Raw genomic sequence first — 20,585 nt, 5'->3', positions numbered from 1 at the left:
GTGCCAACCCACCTCCCCAGCACACAGAAGCTGCTATAAAACAGAATTGGCTCTACCCCCACTGGCTTCAAGCTTCAAGGCACTGTGTCTGGAAGCTGAGAGCTGGTACACTGGCTCATACAGGGCTGTCTCCCAGGTCCTTTATTATGTTCAACATGAACTGGGTTTTTGCATTACTCAGTATTGTAGCTGCGTAGGCTTATTCCAAAATACGAATTTGTTGTTCTTTTAATCAGCATTTTGACTTTTCCACCACTCTTTTTAGAGCCTTCTTTCAGAAATAATGATAATAAATGGGGAAAATCATGGAAGGATCTCAGAGGGTTTTTCTTTAATGATTTGGAAGAAAAATGTGAACAGGTTTTCTAACCAGTCAACAAATGATTTCACACAGGTTCAGAGAGCAAACACTTCTCAGACCCAACACCGGAGGACAATTACTGATGGCTCTTCAGTGTTCTTCAGTGTTCTTCACTGCTCTTCAGCAGGCAAAAGAGTGGCAAGCCTGAGTCTCCTCAGTAACACTTCTGCTTGCCCACAGAGAGAGGGAGGAGGGACGGAGGGAAGGAAATAAGGCCCCAGTCTGAAGGCTGGTTCATTGCTTCATTTTACTTTCAGGGAATGCCAAAAATTGTTTGACATGTTAACACCACTTAGCCCAGGGCTTCCCAAAGACTTTTCTGCAAACCACTGGTTAGCTTAGTGAGAGGGTATAATAAATGAAGTGAGCGGTGTGCAATTAAAAGTTTGGGAAATAATATCCATCCTCCTTCCTGTTAGGGATTCATAATGCATATCTGTTTATTTAAGGTTCTGAGAAATTCTTCAATAAAGCAAGTTACTTAGATCATTTAACTCAGAGGTCCCCAAATTTCTAAATTTAGTCCAGACTCTTTTTTTCATGTAACACAGATTAACTATTGCTTAGAACTGGAGTACCGTGGATCACAACATGAAAAGGCTAAGAGTAGCTCTCTTTATCAACGTGTCTTCTTTTGCTTACATTCTGGCACAGCTTTATGAAGAAATGTGAATTTAAAAAATTACTGCATAAGCAAACAAATTTTTAATCCCCCAGAATTCTACCACCCTAACAAATCAGCTGCTTAGAATTTTCAAGTCTTTCCCTCTACAGTAATACTCTCAGTATTATCTTGTTTTCTACATAATAACTCAAAATATAGCCATTCCATTAGGCTATACCACAAAGTCCAAGGCAGATTTGGGTGGGTTTTTTTTTGCATCCACATAGGGTATTCCTCACTCATGTTTTCTTTTTAATTTCCACTGTCTTCTATAAATATGAGAAAAGCTTTAGCTGAGAAAAACAAAAGGAGAAAGCACCCCAGGCTTTGGAATTTTTGGACAATGTTGCTGAGATGTGGGCAAAATACAAAGAGAAAAATCTATGAAGAAAAAACCTCGCTTTCCATAATGCTTAACCACGTCTGCTGTAATCTTATCCACTCCCGCCCGTCACCACAGTTCATTTATCTCAGTTGAAAACCTTCAGCTCTAGTTTGAATCTCACAAACTGTACATTTGCTTTGATAGACTTGAAGGGAAAAACCCCCACACATATGATATCTCCATATGTGATAACACACTGAGGTTATTGGACCTGTTCCCAGGATGTGTTTATTCTTGTCTGTCTGATAGATTAGATGTAATTTTCTTTCTTAAACAGCCAAGTGCAATTAAGAGGTCTGTGATGATGATCTTAGGTACAGCTCTGATAGAGAATAAATCCTGGGAGTAAATCCCATCATCCTGCAAAGCTTACACACGACAGAGGGAGCAGAGAGGGTCCATCCCCAGGGCTGCCCCTGTGCCAGCGCTTCCCAAGGATGATGGAAGTACACTCCACTGCGGGCACTGCCTGGGGCGGATTACCTCTTGCTTTGTCTGTCATCACAGTACTCTTCCTAACACCTTCCTGAGTTTAGCTAAAAGTCACTGAAGTGTTTGAAGAGATTATCAATGGCCTGGTTCAAGCAACACTTCAGTTAAAAAAAAAAGAAACATTCCAGGTCTTTGGGTTCAGGGTGAAATAGAGATAGCAGGTGAGCTCTTGGTGGTTATAGTCCAAAAGGCCTGTGCTCACTTAGGTCTTCAATCTCCTCCTGGACAGCTACCCTCGGGTGTCCAGTGGTCACCCCACATACAATCTGTCCAAATGTAAACACGTTCTCTTCTCACTTTGGCCCTTGGTAAATGGTACTCCCATTCCTCAAATTTACCTGACCTGGAAATCATCCCCAAATTCTCTCCCCCTCAGCCTCAGAGTTAAAAGATCAACAACTTCTGTTGCTTCTACAATAATCTCCCCTTATCCACAATTTTGCCTTCCATGGTTTCAGTGACCCTTGGTCAATCACTGTTCAAAAATATTAAATGGGAAATTTCATAAATAGGCAACTTATAAGTCTTTAATTGCATGCCATTCTGAGTAGCATGATGAAACCTAGCACCATTCCACACTGTCCCTCCAGAAATGAGAATCATCCTTTTGTCCAGCATACCCATGCTCTATATGTTACCTACCCCATAGTCACTTAGGCCAGCAGTACCCAACCTTTTTAGCACCAGGGACCAGTTTCATGGAAGATACTTTTTCACAGACAGGTGGCGGTGGGTGGACAGGAGGCGGAAATCAGGCGGCAATGCAGTCGAAGCTTTGCTGCATGCCCGCTGCTCACCTCCTACTATGCAGCACCGATCTGCAGTCCAGGGTTTGGGGATCCGTGACTTAGGTCCTCTGGGTCATTAGGTTTACTGGTGAAGTATCACAGTGCCTTGTGCTCAAGTAACCCTACTTTTAGTTAATAATGGCCCCAAAGTGCAAGAGTAGTGATGCCGACAATGCAGATATGTCAAAGAGAAGCCTCAAAGTGCTTCCTTTAAATGAAAAGCTATGTATTTATAGGAAAAAACATAATGTGTTTGGTAATATCCACTGGGGGTCTTGGAATGCATCCCCCACAGATGAAGGGGAATTACTGTATTAGGTTAGACCATGTGAAATTGCCACCGTTTGACTATTTGTGCCCACAAAATAGCAACCTCACATGGGACAGTTTAATAGAGTTAATACTTAGTGGAGCCAGGCCCCTTTCTCTTCATTCCCTCAGCAGTTTTCTCATTAAAGCTCTTTATCTTCCATTTGGATTCCTACAACTATCTTCTCAAAGACTTTTCTGCCCCCCGCCCCGTCTTCCTGCAAGCAATCTTCTGCAGATCTTTCTCTTGACAGAAATGTGACCACAACATCCTCCTCCTTAAAAACCTTCAAGAGATCCCCACAGCTGTGATGACAAAGTATATTCTCCTTAAACAGAAAATACGAAAGCCCCATGACCTGGCCCTGCTTCCTTCTCCTGCAAGTCCCACCACTCTCATACTAAGTGCTGGCATTCTACTGGACACTTTGTTGGTGCCTGAATTAGGAAATATTCTTTGGCCCATTTTTCCGGAATGCTCTCCCTTCCAAATCTTCAAACCCCTCTCAATATTTTAAAATCATCTCCATTATGAAGTGTTCCAGAAAGCCTTCCATATCCACTGTACATTCACACACACACACACACACACACACACACACACCCCTGTCTGGTCTGGGTCGGAATCTTGTCCCACAGGCTTAGCTCATATCCACATCAATATCATATTCAACACATATCCCCTTCCTGCTTACCCTCTATGTTTCTTGAATGCAAGCATTATATCTTATTCATCTTTGTATCCCCAGAGTCCAGCACTGTGCCTGGCATGAAGCATGTGCTTAATAAATATTTGATGAAGCAGTAAATGAATAAATGCATTCCAATGCTACAGAGAGAAGGGGGAGGTGTTTGGAAATGACATACACTTATTGGAAAAATAAACTTCAAAATCAATACACTTCTCTGAAAGATCAACAGTTGAAATTACAGGTCAAATTTCTCTATACCAGACACTCATACACCAGTCTCTATTCAACAAAAGATTTCCAACTCCCAGGCAGTGGTTTTCTTATTAAAAACCTTTACTTAATACACTTAATGCCAGGACAGCCGAGGTTTGTCCTTCCCAGCTTTTTTAGTGGCATCTGCTCTTCTGGGGCTAGGGATTTCCAGAGCCATTTAGCCTAGTCCCATGATTCTTTATTCTAATGGCCCCCTATTAGCCTTAAAATATTAATGTACTCCTAATCACCTAATTTACTCTCAAAGAGGGGTCTGGACACTGGAGAGAACAAAGCTCATTAAAAATTAAATTTTTCCAATCTCCTCATATAAACACTTATTTAAAAAATTTCCCCCAGTATAAAATTTTTAAGGTCCACCTGCTTAACAGGTTGGAAATAGAAAACCCATAATGAAGATCCTACCTTCTAACTACTCTCTCTGACTGGCACCTGTCCTTCCTCCAGTCTGTCTCCCACACAGCTTGCATATTTCCTGGGACCATAACATGGTGCTCTCCAAAACTCTCATGGCTACTGTACTGCCCATGCAATTTTTTTGGCCTGAAATTGTGGGTTTTCTATACCTTGGTTCCAACTTAAATTTTCCAAACACTTCATCTCCTGTACTATGCTTTAATGTAAACCATGGTCTCCAGCCAGATCAGACTTCTCATTGGCCATGAATGCCCACATGCTCTTCCTCTGTGCCTGTGTCATAGTGGAACCACCCAGAAAGTGTGCCTGACCTCCATATGACTAACTCAATTCTAGCATTCATGAGTAACTTTAGGTTCCACCTCCTCCACAATGCTTCCAGATCTTTTTCTTCTCTCTCCTTTGAACTCATACAACAACTGGCTTTTGCCCTGAATTCCAACACTTTTGGCTGTGGCCCTGCTCTTGATAGTTCAGTCTTTCTGGGATATAGACTCTGGACCCAGCCTATAGCAAAGGTCATGTGCAAAAAGGAAGGAATCTCCAGGACTGTGGTCCACCAGATAGGCTTGGAGCACTGTTATTGACTTGCTGAGACCCCACCACCAATCGTGACCACGGAAATAGCAACACTGTCCTAGACTGCATGTGCCTGCTCATGCTATGATCTAGATACTTGGCCATACTTCCCTCCAGCCCAGGGACAAGTAAACCCCTCAGTGTGGACCCAACCACATTCTGGCTTTCTCACCTTTCTCACTTGCCCAGTGGCACCCCAGAATGCCTCCCAGGCAAGTACTTCAGAGATATAACAATAGTTTCACAAGCAAATCTCTTTGAGTTTCTCCTAAATTGGGAAGAATAGGTCAAGGAATACATAATCACCCTCTAGCCTATAAATTGCTCTTTCCAGACTATTAGCTCTTTGAGGAGAGAGTCTTGTCTTAATCAGCATACTTTTGGTATTCTGAGCATCTGACCACTATTAGACACTCAAAGAAACTTGCTGCATGAATGAATGGATGACCACAAACACTGCAGGGCTCCTTCATCATCATCCAAATCCAATGCTATGTGCGCTCGCTCTCTCTTACTGTCTCTCTCTCCCCCTCTTCCCTTCCCTTGCCTTACCTCTCCTTCCCTCTTTCTTTCTCTCTTCTCTTTCTTTCTTCCTTTCTGTCTTTCTCTTTCTTTTCTTTTCTTTTCTTTTCTTTTCTTTCTTTTCTTTCTTTTCTTTTCTTTTCTTTTCTTTTCTTTTCTTCCTTCCTTCCTTCCTTCCTTCCTTCCTTCCTTCCTTCCTTCCTTCCTTCCTTCCTTCCTTCTTTCTTTCTTTCTTTCTTTCTTTCTTTCTTTCTCCGCCCCCCCCTCTCTTTCTTTCTCTTTCTTTCTTTCCTTCTATCTGAGTTCTAAATGGGGAGGAACAAATCCCAAATCCTGAGGCAACTGAATTACTTTTGGGTTAATCTCCTTAAATTTTGGTACCTGAGGCTGATGGCAAATACTCTCCACAGCAAGAGTCAGGAAATAATGTCAATGAGAGGGAAGTGGTCTTCAGAGAAATCATTTTGAAAAGACATTTACTGAGCTGAAGTATGACACATGCATAGAAGCTACTACTATCATGACTCCAGGTTCATTAACATGAGGTTCTAAGGGTTTTTTTTTTTAGAAACTGCAAGAGTGTTAATAGAAGATTCCCTTTGAATTCATCCATATTTACTAAATGTCTGATAGGAAGCAGTGTGGTGAGTTCCCACACATGAAATAAATGTCTCCTGAAGAAAAAGGATCTTAATCAGCCAAGCTCTTCAAAACCCCAAAATGAAGAACTGCCAGCCTCTGGCCAGCAGTTCTGAGATATGTGGAAATACCACTCACCAGCACAGTACCCCATGAGGTTGAGGAACTGCTCTTCTTTACAGCTAGTCCTGCAGTTTCCACCAGTAACAGTGACATGAGGATGACAGGAAATGCAGTCCGATTCTGATGGGCCATGGCACTGCCTGCAGGTGGGGTGGCATTCTAGGGGAAAGAACAAGAATAGGATTAGAATTAGCAGCTCAGCTGGTAAATACATGATGTATTTAATGCACTTCACAAACTGCATTAAGAGCAGAACTCAAATACTACTCATCTTTTGACGATTCCTGAGCAAGCTTGGCATGCCCTTAAGGCCTAACCAAAAGAATGCATTTTTGGAATCAGTGGCAATGCCATCCATGAGTAGAACATGGGATCTAGAACCATAAAAATTAGACTAATTGCCACACATCCCAGAGGGGCCTGCATGAACATCCCCATCTATGTAAATAAGGGAATTCTGTTGGGAACAGCCCTGCCTGGTTTCAGAAATTGTAACCCCCCATGGCTAAAGCTAAGTAAAGAGAATTTGGGACCATAAGCCACTAAGGAGACAAAGCTTATCTCCCTGGCAGAGGCACTGCCTCTGCTCCCTTTTATTTCACCCTGCTTGGCCCTGGGTGGATGACTGGTTAGCCAATGACAGGTAAGATTCCTCAAGGGAGGGACGACCTAAGACAGGCATAGTCATAGAGGGGGCTCTCAGGGAAGGACTTGGGAGGCTATAGAAAAAGGGGGTGATGGACCCTCGCCCCTCAGCTTTGACATAGCCTGAGTCTTCAGTCTTCATTCTGTCTGCAAGGAGTCTCTTAATCTCTGGCTGCCTTACTTCCTCTGCCTGACTTAAGCCTGAAACAATGACAGAGGGCAGTGCAGCCCTGGGCAGGAATGGGAGGTTCCCCAGGGCAATCAAGCCTAAGAAAGAATGCATAAAATCCTGTAAAACCTGCTTTGCTAAGAATGTCCTCAGTTTTCTGATAAGGGTCCAAGCATAGAATGAGTTTGTTCCCCAAAGTTTTATGGCCCAAAGCTATCTGACCCTGATTCAGAATAAGCCCTCATAGTTCTTTGGATGTTATCTATTGTTTGATCCTTACTGCCTAATGATGATTGATGAACTTTACCTGTATTCCTGTGCAAATTGAACCCAATAAAAGCCTAGTGAGGAGTGGGCTCCTGGCCCTTCTCCTTTGAGAGTCTGGCCACCTTTCCTCCCCAGGCAGAATCATGTCTTGGTAGACTTATTCTCATCCATGGTGGCCAGCTGGAGGGGAGGGCAGACATGCAGGTGAAGCTCCCCCCAAAAGTTCAAATCAAAATGACAAAGCAGAAAAGTGAGTGGTAAGATTCCCCCCTCCCCCCAAATACCATGATTCAGAGAGTGAGGCAGAGAAAAGAGAGACACACTCTGCTCCTCAGAAATTCCTGGAAGGCAAAGGGGAAGCTGTACATAGCAATGGATACTACACCTCCTCACTAGAGTCCAATGGCACAACTTGGATGCCTGTCTTAGTAGCAATACTTAATTAAAATACAGAGAACAGAAAAAGTCCTCTTCCTGGAGATTATCATGACCTGTGTTTGAAGATTAATTCCTTAGAAAAAGTAATGTCAAAGCTACGTTTTCCCCAGAAAAAAACAGCACATTAACAAGAAGCATGACACTGGAAAAAACCAAGTGAATCACAGAGGTGTAGGCAGTAAAGAGAAGATGGCAAGGAACAAAAGCAGGCTGCAGCTGCATTTGTGCTGCCAAGGCGGTAGCAGTAGCAAGCACAGGGAAGGAGCATTAAGGATTTCTCTGCCAAGGACAAGGAGGTCTAAGCAAGTCTGATTCCAAGAGGCGGGGAGGTGAGGACTGGAGCTGGGTAGAACTCGCTGGAACTGATGACAAAGAATTCCCTTTCAGCACAGAGCTGGTGAAAAGCAAAGGCACAGATTTCAAATAAAGTTAACTGCTTCTCACTTCTGGCAAGAAGCCAAAAGAAGATACGAAGGGGGTTTTTGTGTGTTTTTTTAAAGTAAGCAAGAAAGAAAATGAAGTACTGATTAGAAAGCTAGCATTAACTATTACCCCTTCTACATTCCTGAGGTTCTTAACTTTGAAAACACCCATCCAGAAGCAACTAGTGTTCTCCAGATGGTTTCTACCTACCCAAATATTTCCAGCGACCCGGTGGCCCTGGTGCTCACGGTACCATCCACCTGCTGGCTTTATGCATGCAGAGGCAAAGTAGAATCAGAGCAACTCACACTGGACTCCCCCAAACAGCTGTACACACACACACCAACTGGGCTGGTGTGAGAGCACACAATGACAGACAACAGTTTTCAAGGACAATACCAATGACAGACCAGGAACACCCCCCTCTGAGCGCTATTGAGAGTTTAAAGGAAAGCAACCCATCGGGGTCTAGAGAGATCAAAAAGGCACCTGGAAAAATAATCCATCTGCATCTGTGTTTACATTCAATTCCCTCTTTGGAGTTTGAGAATAGATGAATCTAACAAGTATTGGTTTATTTTTTAAATATTTTACAAATTTACCACATGTTTTCTGACTCTAGAAATATACGTAATACAATTTCATAACATTGTACTTTTTCCTGTTAGCTGTTGCCAACAAGTCTATTATTAGAAATAAAATAGTAACCATGAGAGAATGTGTTTAGTCTCCCCCTCCCCCAGATACAAGAAAACACAGTGCTACAATGAGGTGTTGCACTGTAGCCAAAAAACTGTAGTATTTTGTCAATTCCAATAAAACCCTGCACTAATCTCAGCTAGTAATTTCTAGAATCTCTGTCACTGAAATATAAAAGTGGTCTTAAAAACATGGCACTGACTTGTCAAAAAAAAATAAGTACCTCTCTCTCCTTTCGTTTTATTAGGCTGTAGCCCGGGAAAGTGGGGCTGAGAACTACCAAGGTCGTGCCACATGCCTGATGCTACACAAATGCATTAGAGCCTGCAGTATTTTGTCTCCGTGATGCCTACCATCAAATCCATCCCTCACTGCGTGCATACAGTAAAGCCGATTCTAATTTTTCACTTCTTTCATGCTTTCTTATTAGAAGAACTGAATTTACTCCTACAAGTTCAAGACAAGGATTTACAGTCCAATTCTCAGTCCCCTGGTGTGACAAGGTTTCTAATTACAGTGTCTGGCTGCATTACAAAGACAGAACAGGGGTTTAGGGAATATGCCCCAGCATGTTGCACACTCACCTGCACAACTGCCTTGCTGGTTAAAGTATCCATCTGGGCAGTGGGAGAGGCACTGCCCATCCATCAGCACGTGGGAAGGCCAACAGGCTGTGCAGTTCTGCGGGCTCCTCCCTGCACACCCGAAACAGGACTGGTGGCATGCTGGGAAGGTAAAGCAGAGGGGATATCAGGAAAGCCACTAGATGACAAGTGTGGGAGCTCTGTCTCTCCCGTTAACATTCCCGGGGTGAAACACGTCCTGCGCATTCGCTTCATTTTCCCCAGGACACATCTCACACACTTCTTTCTAAAGGCCATGCCGTACAAAGCAAGCATCTGTGGAACCCAGATTAAGTAAGGCATAAATGCCACAAAACAGAAATAACCATTTGCGGAGTCATACATTTCTTTCTTCCCAAGTTCCCATTCTCAGAGAATGTCAAGTGAAGAACAGGAAGCCATAAAACATGTCTTCTTTCTCCCAGGACAGCTCCTCCACCTAGACAACGGGCTGTTTATCAGGCTTATCAAATTCATGAGAAAGGTGGTGGGAGCTTTGCTCTTTGACTCCACAAAGGTTGACACAGTGCCTGCCTTCTGATGGAGACTGGGCATACACAGGTCAGAGGAACTGGCCAATATTTTGCGCTGCTGGAACTGCCTGCATCAACAGACTCACAAGCAAGTAATTGGAATAAAATGTATGGGAAACAGAGTAGAGCACAGAGAATAAGAGCATCACCAAGCCACTCTATGTGACCTTGACTAAGTTATGTAATTTCTCAAGGCTCCTAGTTCCTTACGTATAAAATGAGAATATAAATTATGCACACTGCATGGGATGTTGTGGACACTAATTGGGTTGATGCATGTAAAATTATCATGCTAGTGCTAAATGCACAGTAAGGGTTTAATAAATCTTACCTATAATTATTACCATTATATACTATGCTACCGTTATATAGTATGCATAGGTGTAAAAAGAAATGTGGAAGGAAAGAGAAAGAAAACACCTCTGCTTGTCTACATTAGACCTTTAAGTATAAAAGGAATGAATTTTTGCATCATTTCCCAAGTGCACCAGAGCATTAATGATGCTTCTTTACTTTCTGTGTTTCTCCAGGATCATCAGGGGCCCTGGTGATCCTGGAGAGACTGCCTCCCTTGGGGCTAGCCTTTTCTAGAGATGGTAAGTGACTAGCCTGTGAGCCTGCCTTTTGTATGCCTACCAATCAGTCCAAAGTCCATACACCCATCACGTCCTCCACTGGGTCTTACTCAAGGCCACTATCCACCTGCCTAATCATTCCAATGCCAGGGCCAAGATAACCTGAAACAGCCCCTACACTCTAGAGCTCAATGAAATTATCCGAACTAGCCAATCCTAAGCCTGTTTACCTTGCCTTATTGGTTCTTTCCCGCAGAAATCACAATAAATGCTCTTGCCTGTTTCCCCCTCACACCCTCTGCCTCTGACTGGCTCTGGTGTTTCCCTGTGTGGCCCCTCCATAAAGTGATGTGCCCCCTCCTTTTGGGAACTGGGACTGACAAACTATATTTTCCATAGCAACAGCTTGCTAATCTGTTAGCCTTACCACATCTGAATAAGAATAAAATGTACATCTTGAAACAGCCTGACATTCATGCCTGACTGTCAGGAAGTCTAGGCACTGGGGATACAATAGTAAGACAAGAACTGGTTCTTACTGATGAAGTTGACCCCATGTATTTCAGGGCACCTTCCATCCAATGGACAGGATCCATCAACTCAGCGGCATCACTCTGAGTCTCCTCTTTGTCTCCGGTGACACCTCCATCAAATAAATGCCCAGAAGACTTACAAACCAACAGCTTGGAAGTCCCAGGTGTGATTTCACACCATTGAGGTCTCCATTTCTATCAACACCCAGTAAAAATGTTACCTACAATCTTGATATGACATGGGGCTGGAATTAGCCAGGAAGATGTCCTGGGCCAGCAGCACTGGCTGTTACAGTACTAAATTATTGCTACATGGTGGGTATATGGCTGCTGTCCTAAGCCTTCTAGTGCTCCCCTGTAGCCGTGGCCCCACCATAGCACCCTGCCTCATCTATAATCCAGCACCAAAGGGTTAACCCCTATACCAGGAGGCCTCAGGACCCTGCTCCTGACCGAAGACCAGTGCCTATCCCAACAGGGCAAAAACCCTGCCCTCCTGCTTGATAAATATTTTAATTGTTTTCCTAAATACACAGTAGAGCTTTATATCAATTCAGCAGTATTTATCATTGTATGAAAAACAGAGCTAGAGCTTCAATTTTAAATAATTTCTTTTTTTTGTAGATGGCTTTGCTAAATAGCTCTATTAGTACAAGAGACAGAAATCCCCCCTCCAAGAGTTTTAGGAATCACTGTAAAAATATTTTGTCTTTAAAAAACAAACAGGTAAACTGACATTTAAGCAAATATTATTAAAAAAGGGTGCAATTAGCCCATTAGTTAAACACGTTTAACACAAAATGAAACAGGGTGCAGTGGAAAGCCACGTGGCAGTATTTCAAACCAGCTACATTCTATTGTCAGCACAAAGCTTTCCAGTGTGATCTGGAGGAAGCAATTAGAAGCAATATAGTATTTTCTATTTAAATATGCCTTCTATAATACCAATGTGTTTGTTACTTTTATTTATTTATTTTATTGCCAAGAAAATTTTTACTTTTCATTATTATTTTTAACTTTTTCAATTGAATTTATTAGGGTGACAGTGGTTAATACATAGGTTTCAGGTGTACAATTCTATAATCCATCCTCTGTATATTGTATGGTGTGTCCACCACCTCCAGTCATGTCTCCTGCCATCACCATTCCAATATGTTTATGGTAGACTTTACAAGCTTGCTAAAACGCCTAGTTCTTTCTGTTTATTTGAACCTCCCAAATAAATAGGAAATCAAAGCATATCATTGTAGAATTGAAAACTAGGGAAATATGAATCAATTCATTTTAAACACACAGCTTATTTTATTTCATTCCATTAGGTCACAAAGTTAATGTGATAATCTGGCTCCGTGTGAACAAAGTCACTACTGAATTGTGTAAGGAAAGCAAAGAGGGCAAAGGAGTTGAAAGGCTGATGGACCAAGAACTCCAGGAGAAACTCCCTTTGCCACCCACTAGATTTTAGAAACACTCCCCAGTGAACCTCCCCATGGCAGGCTTCAGAACTGCCTTCACTGGGAATGTTGAAGAACCAAGCAGACACTGAGCTAGTTAAGCTGCCACACGGCTCAGAGGGCAAGGGCTAAGCGGTGACCACCCTCTCGAGGTGCCTTTTGCTCTATATACTCCACTTTTAGAGGTACAGGCATTTGCATCCAGAACTTTAAAAACAATCTTATAAAACTAAATTCAGTGCTGGTTGTGGAAATGTCTACACTATCTCAGTGACTTTTATGAGGCTTCATCATTCTGTGGAAGCTCATTTCATAGCAAGGGTTCTGGTTTGAAGTCTAAGATCCTTCGAGCAAGAGTAACTTCATTACAAGGTGTATATGGAAGAGATTTGAAAGAAGTCTGATGAGTTATTTCTCCACGTAGTACTACATTTCTAGAGAGCAGCTTTCCAGTTGATGGCTAAACATATTTCTGCAGAAGTGGAACTGGGCTGCTTAAGCACTAAAAGTGTCCTCAGATGGCTATAAAGGCCAGTCACCCTGACTCCAGTAAAAAATTTACCTAAAAGACATTATCAATTTTGTTCACTGTATTTTCTATTTTGATTTCTTTTTTTCCCCTTTTAATGATCTAAGGAGTAGTCTAGCATCCCTAATTTCATATCATATAAAATTTCCTAACTTTTCATGTCAAAACAATTTTTGAAGTAGGCATCTCCCAAATTATGATATAAATATGAAAATCCTCTGGGGTATATAGTAGGAGTACTATCATAAGAAATAAAAATGCATAAGAAATGAGTAAAGTCAAAATTGATCTCCCTCCTTCTCTCAACCTCTTTTCCTTATTCTCTTTATTTTTGCTTTTTTAATGAATATGATTTAACCTAAATATATTGAGAATGCTTTAAGAATAAAAATCACATCTTTCCCCTGGAAATATCAGCAGCAAACTCTTCTGATTCTCCTATCTCTTTGATCATTTCCTTTTAGCTCTCTCTGTTTATGTCACGGATGTTGGAGCTTCCCCAAACTGCACCCTCTGCCCTTTTTCTTCTCACTCTTGCGCAAACTTATGCACAGCTTCAACCATGACCTACATGCTGGTGAGTCCCAAATTTATGTGTACAGCTCTGACTTTTACCCTGAACTCCAATCACATAAATCTAACTGCCTAATGGATAAATTTTTTTTATTGTTGTTCAAGTATAGTTGTCTCCATTTTGCCCCCACCATTCCCCCTCACCCCAGCCATCCCCACTTCCCACCCTTGATCCTGATCCTACCCCCCTTCCGTTTTGTCCATGTGTCCTTTACACATGGTGTTTCATCAGTACCTCATACTCCAACTTTCTAAAATACTACTCATTACCACTTCCAAATTGGGTCTATAGCTACTTGCTGTAAATTATTCCTGCTGTCCAAAACTCTACTTGTTGAGCCACTCCCAACCTCACATCCTCTCCCCTACCTGGCCTTGGTTTTGTACTCCCTGTCTGACTTGATAGCCCTGCCATTTGCCAAGACACTTATGCTGAAAACCTTAACTTCTACTTTTCCCATCACTATGATACATCCAAGATATATTGATTTTTACTTCCTAAATCTGTCACCTCTATCTCAACTTAACCATCCCCCAGCCTCTTACTCATAATATGGATTAGTGCTATAGCTTCCTAACCAGCCCCACTGCATTTCTCCCATTTATCTGCCACTCAACCACCAGATAGGTCTTTATAAAATGCTAATTGACCAAATTATTCCCCCACTTAAGATCTTTGAGTGGATCTCCAATGTCAACAGTGTCAACTCTAAACTCCTTAGCACAGCACATAAAATACTTCATGGCATGACTCACCCCATGTCTCCAGTATCAATCCCCATAATGCACTGCTTTGGCCCTTACACTGTAGGAATGCCAACTACATGGTAATTCAAACACGACATGCCTTTGCACTTGCTCTTTGTTCGGCCTAGCAGGCCCTTTCCCATCATTTTCCCCAGTGAACTTCCACTAATCCTTCAGCAGCCTGCTGATGTAAAGTTTTCCCTCTGCAAATCTTTCTTCAGACACTCTCCCCCAGACAGAGTCAGTTTCCTTTGTTTGGGTGCTTTCTATACCTTGTGCCTACTGCCATTCTGGAATGTACCATGTTCTTTTAATTGCTTGTTCAGAGGTTAGTCTCCCCTATGCACTAATGCTTTCCTCAAGGCATGGTCTGTATCTTTTTCATCTTTCTATTCCTAAAGCTGAGCACACCCATGCTATAAAAGCAAGAAGGAGAAAGTGAAGAAGATTGAGCATTACCAGAAGGCATGCATTTGTGTAGCTTATGTCAGCACTCCAGGGACTACATTAAAGAGTGCTGCTTAATATAGAAGCCATGTCTCTTATGCAATTAATGCAAGGGAACCCCAATTTCTTAAATAGTAACATGCTCTGAAGCTGAGCAGGCAGAGTCCTGCCCATTTATTTCTTTAATTAAAACTCTTTGCCTTAAGGCCTTTGGTGAATCTTAGCACCAGCTAAATAGATCAAAATATACTTTATTTCTTTCTATTCTCCTAAAGCACATTAATTAATTGACCAAAATAATCAGTGAATTTCTTATTGGTATTCTCGTCCAAGATGGTGAACTTGCAGGTTCCTGAACTCCCTTCCTCCCAGAGCCAGACATGGAACAGTTCCCTCTGAAAGAATCAAGAAACTAGCTGAGTAATTCCTACACAACGGGCAAAGGAGAAAAAGACCATATCAACCTGGGCAGGAGGGGCTGAGGCACTGTTGCCACATACCCTACCCCCAGAACAGCCACATACCGTCCAAGGGAACTCCTACTTCCCAGCTTCTCCCTGAGGATTGAAGGGTTTGGACCCAACATCTAGTGCCCCAGCTTTTCAGATTTCTACCTGAGGGATGGGTCCCCAAAGCTGTAGCTCTGAAGGCCAGCAGGGACTTGTATCCATGAGATCCATAAGGATGCAGTGAGCAAAGAAGCAGTTACTGACTTGCAAAAACTTAGGGTGTTGGTTCCCCCAAGGCTCAGCAGAGGCAGTAGTCAGAAATCCCCATCTCCCAGACTCGCCCTGAGAGAGACAGATCTGCTTGTCTCAAAAGCAGCATCCTGAAGATCAGACTTCTAATTTAACAAGACTGTGATCCTCTTCCAACACCTGGGAGGCTGGCAGACACTACATTCACTGTCTCCCTCCACCTTGCTCAGGTCACTGGTGTCTCCCTGGAAAAAACCTGTGCACGTGTCTCATGCATGACTTTTGCAGTTGCCACCTAGAGGACGCATCCCTTGAAAGCCTGGCTCTGGTGGCCAGCAGGGCTTGAGTTCCTGGGTTCAACAGAACTGTAGCAAGCAGAGAAACAGTTCTTACTAGGCTGTCCTCCCTGGGCTCAGAGGGAGCTGATGGAAATACCCACCTCCCTATCTTCCCACAAAGATGTACTTTTACAGACTTTAAAAGCTGCTGCCTGAGGGTCCAGCTTCCAATCTGCCTGCATCCAGGTGCTGACTGAGATCCTCCCCTTTGGGACCCTGGCAGGTCTTCGCACACTCTCAGCTACTGGGAGCCAATGAAGAACAAAAGATGTTACTTAGACAACCACAAAGGTTTCAGAGAAAACCAAGAGCTGTGGCAGCTGAATGATAAGGTTCAGAGAACAACCTGGTGATGGGGGCAGGCAGAGAGAGGTAAAATGAGTGACGGTGGTCAAAAGGTACAAACTTCTAATCACAAGGTAAGTCCTGGGGATAAATAATGCGCAGCATGGCGACTGTGGCTAACAACACCATAATGTATATTTACAAGTTGCTACAAGGATAAATCTTTGAAGTTGTCATCACATACACCAAAAAATTGTGACTGTGTGTGGTGATGAATGTTAACTAAACTTACTGTGGTGATCACTTCCCAACACATACATGTAGCCAATCATTGTGTTGTATACAGCAAACGAATACAGTGTTATATGTTAATTATATCTCAATAAAGTTGAAAAAAATGAAAAACTGATATCAAACCTGTACGAATTTTATGTAATTTTGCTCCATGCAGTACGACCTAGCTTAAGAAGGCAATACTAGCTTCAAGAATGAAAAAGGAGGCCTGGAAAAATTTGGTTCCTAAAATGTCCCTGATGTTTACCTGCCCGAAGTGCCACGATGACTCCAAGTATAATGGGAAGGTTGCTGGTATAGGGGGCGGGGCTGCTGGGATGTCTGTCACCCCTGCATTCTGTTTTAAAGCAGTTTCTACTGACATGATACATTAGAGAATATGTAAGTAAAATGTATCATTGCAGCCCAGAGTTCATTTTTAAAATAAAGCTTGTAATTTCCTCGAAATTATATCATTCTGAACCTCTTGCCGAACTGTGTGGGAAATGAAAGAATCCATCATTAATTTACCACAGAATCGGGGCAATTATGGGGCTAAACTAATCATCCTGATCATGTTCCTATCCCTTCCTGGTCACCACTGCCAAACTGTTGGCATGGTGATTGAAATGCATCATTAAGTGAGATGGCTGGCCTGAAATTAAATTGTAAAGCTCCAGCATGAAATAAAAAACAAGGCATCTGAGTGGGAAAGAAGAAAATATTTCTTAAGCAACTATGTCCTTTATTAGATCCCAGGATCCCCCATTTCTACATTATTCTTTAGCTGGTTTCTTCTCAGCCTCAATGTCTTCATCTATAAAATAGAAGTGAATGTAAATTCACAGGATCTCCAATAAACTTCATGGTTATGAAAAATTTATAAACTATAAAGTGATATATATATGTGTGTATGTGTACATAAGTGTAAAACTCTATGTCAGAAGATTAAAAGGGGTTCTCTCAAGATAGAAGGGTCATAGGTAGGATTTACAGATAAAATAAATAATACCTAGTTAAATTTGGATTGCATATCTCAGGCAATATTTGGGACATATCTATAATAAGAAATTCACTTTTTTAAATTTGAAAAATTCAAAGTATGGTGAAAGTAGACTTACAGTTATGAGTATGTGAAGTACAGTTTATTTTCACATTGCTATTAATTCATTATTATATTATTTTCCACATGAACTGTAAACCTACTTTTGCTCAAGCCTGTATTTTTCCTAATTCTGTATTTTTGACATATTTTAATGGTTATGCCATTTTGCATACTGTGCTTTACATCCCCGTCTATTCTGTACCTACCCATTTGTGCTTCTAATCCCTGCATCTTTCACTCCATTCCCCCCACCCCAGCCAACGATAACCCTGCAAATGATCTCCATGTATATGATTCTGTTTCTGTTCTGCTCCATTAGTTTGTTTTTTAGATTTAATTTTTGATAGTTGTGAATTTATCGACATTTGAATGTTCACACTTTTGATCTTCTTTTTTTTAAAGAAGTCCCTTTAACATTTCATATAATAATGGCTTGGTGATGATGAACTCCTTTAGCTTCACCTTGTCTGGGAATTACTTTATCTGGCCTTTGATTCTTCATCCACTCCACTGCTGATTCCCTGTAAACTTTTCTTTATTTCACTTAGTGTAAACTTCATTCTGCCTGGGTCTTTTTTATGCTGCTGAAGTACCCAGTGAGTTCCTGGAGCATCCTGATAATCAGTGTTTAGAACTCTGCATTTGATAGATTGCTTATCTCCATTTCATTTAGTTCTTTTTCTGGAGTTTTGTTCTGTTCTTCATTTGGGACATGTTTCTTTGTCTCCTCATTTTGGCAGCCTCCCTGTGTTTGTTTCTATGTATTAGGTAGAGCTTTTTCAACTCCATCTTAGTAGCATGGCCTAATGTAGAAAAGTGCACCAGCAAGTTGGATGGGGTGGAGACTCAGGTAATCACCTGTGCGAGGCAACCTGTGTGAACCAGGTTGATGGAGTCTCAGATGTGGTGTTGCTGCTCTGTGGCTCTGTGTGGGGGAGCCTCAGAAAAGTGACAATGGCTGCTGCCTGGCCTCTGGAGTTTTGTCCAGGAGGAAGCTGTCTCCCAGCACCCACCCTGATGCCAGACACTTCAGTTTCTCACCATAGGCCACTGGTGCCCTTCAAACTGCTGCCCCACTATTGGAGCCCAGAGGGAGTGAGTCTACATAAGTCCTAAGTCTGTCATGGGTCCTTTAAGAGAAGATGCCTTAGAATTTCACAGTTTCTTCCACTGTCCCAACCTCTACTGGTTTTTACAGCCAGAAGTTATGGGGATTTATCTTCTTGGAACTAGAACCCTGGGCTGGGATCCCTCCTGAGATATCCCTCCTAATTTTAATCTACCGCACATGGGTGTGAGACCTCTTATTCTGTGTCTCCGCATCTCCAACCCTCCTACCCACCTGGGTGAATGTGACTTCTTTAATTCCTTGGTTGTCTGACTTCCATATAGCTCGATTTTCTGATGACTCTGGATGATAGTTGTTCTGTAATTTAGTTGTAATTTTTGCTGTGGTTGTGTGAGGAGGCGAGTTGTGTTTACCTACTCCTCCATCTTGACCAGAAGCTAATTCTGTATTTTTTATTTGCTCAATCTGGGTAACTTAGTAATAGATTTACCTGTGTTTTTTTAAAAGTTTCTGTAATATATAGCGCTGGCAGTGAGAAGAAATAAAAGTTGAAATTTTTAACAACTGCTTTGTTAGCAAGAAGCATACCAGTGATAAAGTGACGGGCTTACCCTCCTTTAATGAGAGCATTTCCTTACTCAACCCGTGGTCAGTGGACCAGACACAGCAGCCTCCCCTGGGAGCATGTTAGAGGTGCAAAAACCAGACCCCACCCACACTGACTAAATCTGAATCTGCATCTTAACAAGATTCCCAGGAGATGTCAGCAAGAAGCTCTGCTCTAGAGACCTCGACTAAAAGCTAACTTTCAAAATAGCTGTATCTTTTCACAGAGATAAAAAAACAACCCTCGACAAGAATGGAAGGAGAATCTGAGACTGAGTTGAGCAACCCAACCTGAAGCCAGGAATGTCAGCGGGAGAGAGGAGAGGCCTCCCATGGACAGGAGCTCCAGGTCCTCCGTCTTGTCCTTCCACCCCAGGCTGCCATGTGCATGGGCTGCACAGTCACTAGATGACAGTGGGAGGCACCAGTCAGACAAATGACCATGAATGTGGTGCCCCTGCAGCTGTGCAGCTGAGTGGCCCTGTCCCAGCTCTCAGAGAGGCATGGAAAACTCATGGGGAAGATAGATGAAAAAGTAAGGGATGGTTTTTTTATGTTGTTTTAGGGGGTGCATGGTTTTTTATTGATTCGTAATTTGTTTAGTTTTAGCAGGAGGGGAGATGGGTGTTTCTTGGGTTTTGTGTTTTGTTTTTTTTTAACTTGAATCTGTCAATGCTAGTGAATAACCAGTTAACAGGTGAGATCTACTCTAGATAAAATTATTAAAGTCCTTTTAATGAATTCTAAATGTTAATATTTAATAAACATAAACAAATTTGGCCAACTACCAAATGCCTTCAAATTATCTCACAATTAGTAATGGATTCTCCTTTGTACCAGCAACTCCAGACACACTTGGGAAACATAGAGGCCACGTAAAAAAGAAGTGTGATGTCAAAGCTCCATCTTCTGAAGCACCCACGTTCATTTCGGAGGATAAGCCAGAAACAAGGACAAACATATGCAAGTGACTGTCATGTGGATGAGCTCCCATGTCACCGGAGCACATCCACTTTGAAGGCCACTTCAACCCCATTCGTCCTTTTCCCTGTTAGCCTGTGTAGGCATCAAAGCCCAGAACACTAGCCAAGTGTGTGCCATGGGCTTTACTGCTGCTGTTGCTATTCACTTATTATCTGTTTCTCCTGCTAGAATATAAATTCCACGAGAGCAGGAATTTCATCTGACTCATTCACGAGTATACTCCCAGGACCTAGACAATGCCCAGCACCCAGGAGGCACACAGTACACATTTGTAGAGGAAATGAATAGACTGTCTTGCAGTTACTAATAAACAGTATTCTCTTTGGTC

At 42.2% G+C, this 20,585-nt stretch overlaps 1 protein-coding gene across 3 annotated transcripts in view; it reads right to left on the bottom strand.

Moving 5' to 3' along the window:
* The window catches only part of FRAS1 (Fraser extracellular matrix complex subunit 1), a 423,042-nt gene that overhangs the window by 179,122 nt on the left and 223,335 nt on the right, over positions 1-20,585 (bottom strand). For all 3 annotated transcript variants that reach the window (XM_036022554.1, XM_036022552.1, XM_028505680.2), the window contains exons 19-20: positions 9,470-9,610; positions 6,260-6,403 (exon numbers count right to left, since the gene is read on the bottom strand). In XM_036022554.1, the coding sequence (XP_035878447.1) occupies positions 6,260-6,403; positions 9,470-9,610 (285 nt within the window). The remainder of the gene's footprint in view (positions 1-6,259; positions 6,404-9,469; positions 9,611-20,585) is intronic.

This window comes from Phyllostomus discolor, chromosome 1, assembly GCF_004126475.2.
Source record: "Phyllostomus discolor isolate MPI-MPIP mPhyDis1 chromosome 1, mPhyDis1.pri.v3, whole genome shotgun sequence".
Taxonomy (NCBI): domain Eukaryota; kingdom Metazoa; phylum Chordata; class Mammalia; order Chiroptera; family Phyllostomidae; genus Phyllostomus; species Phyllostomus discolor.
This window is presented reverse-complemented; position numbering and strand designations above follow the sequence as displayed.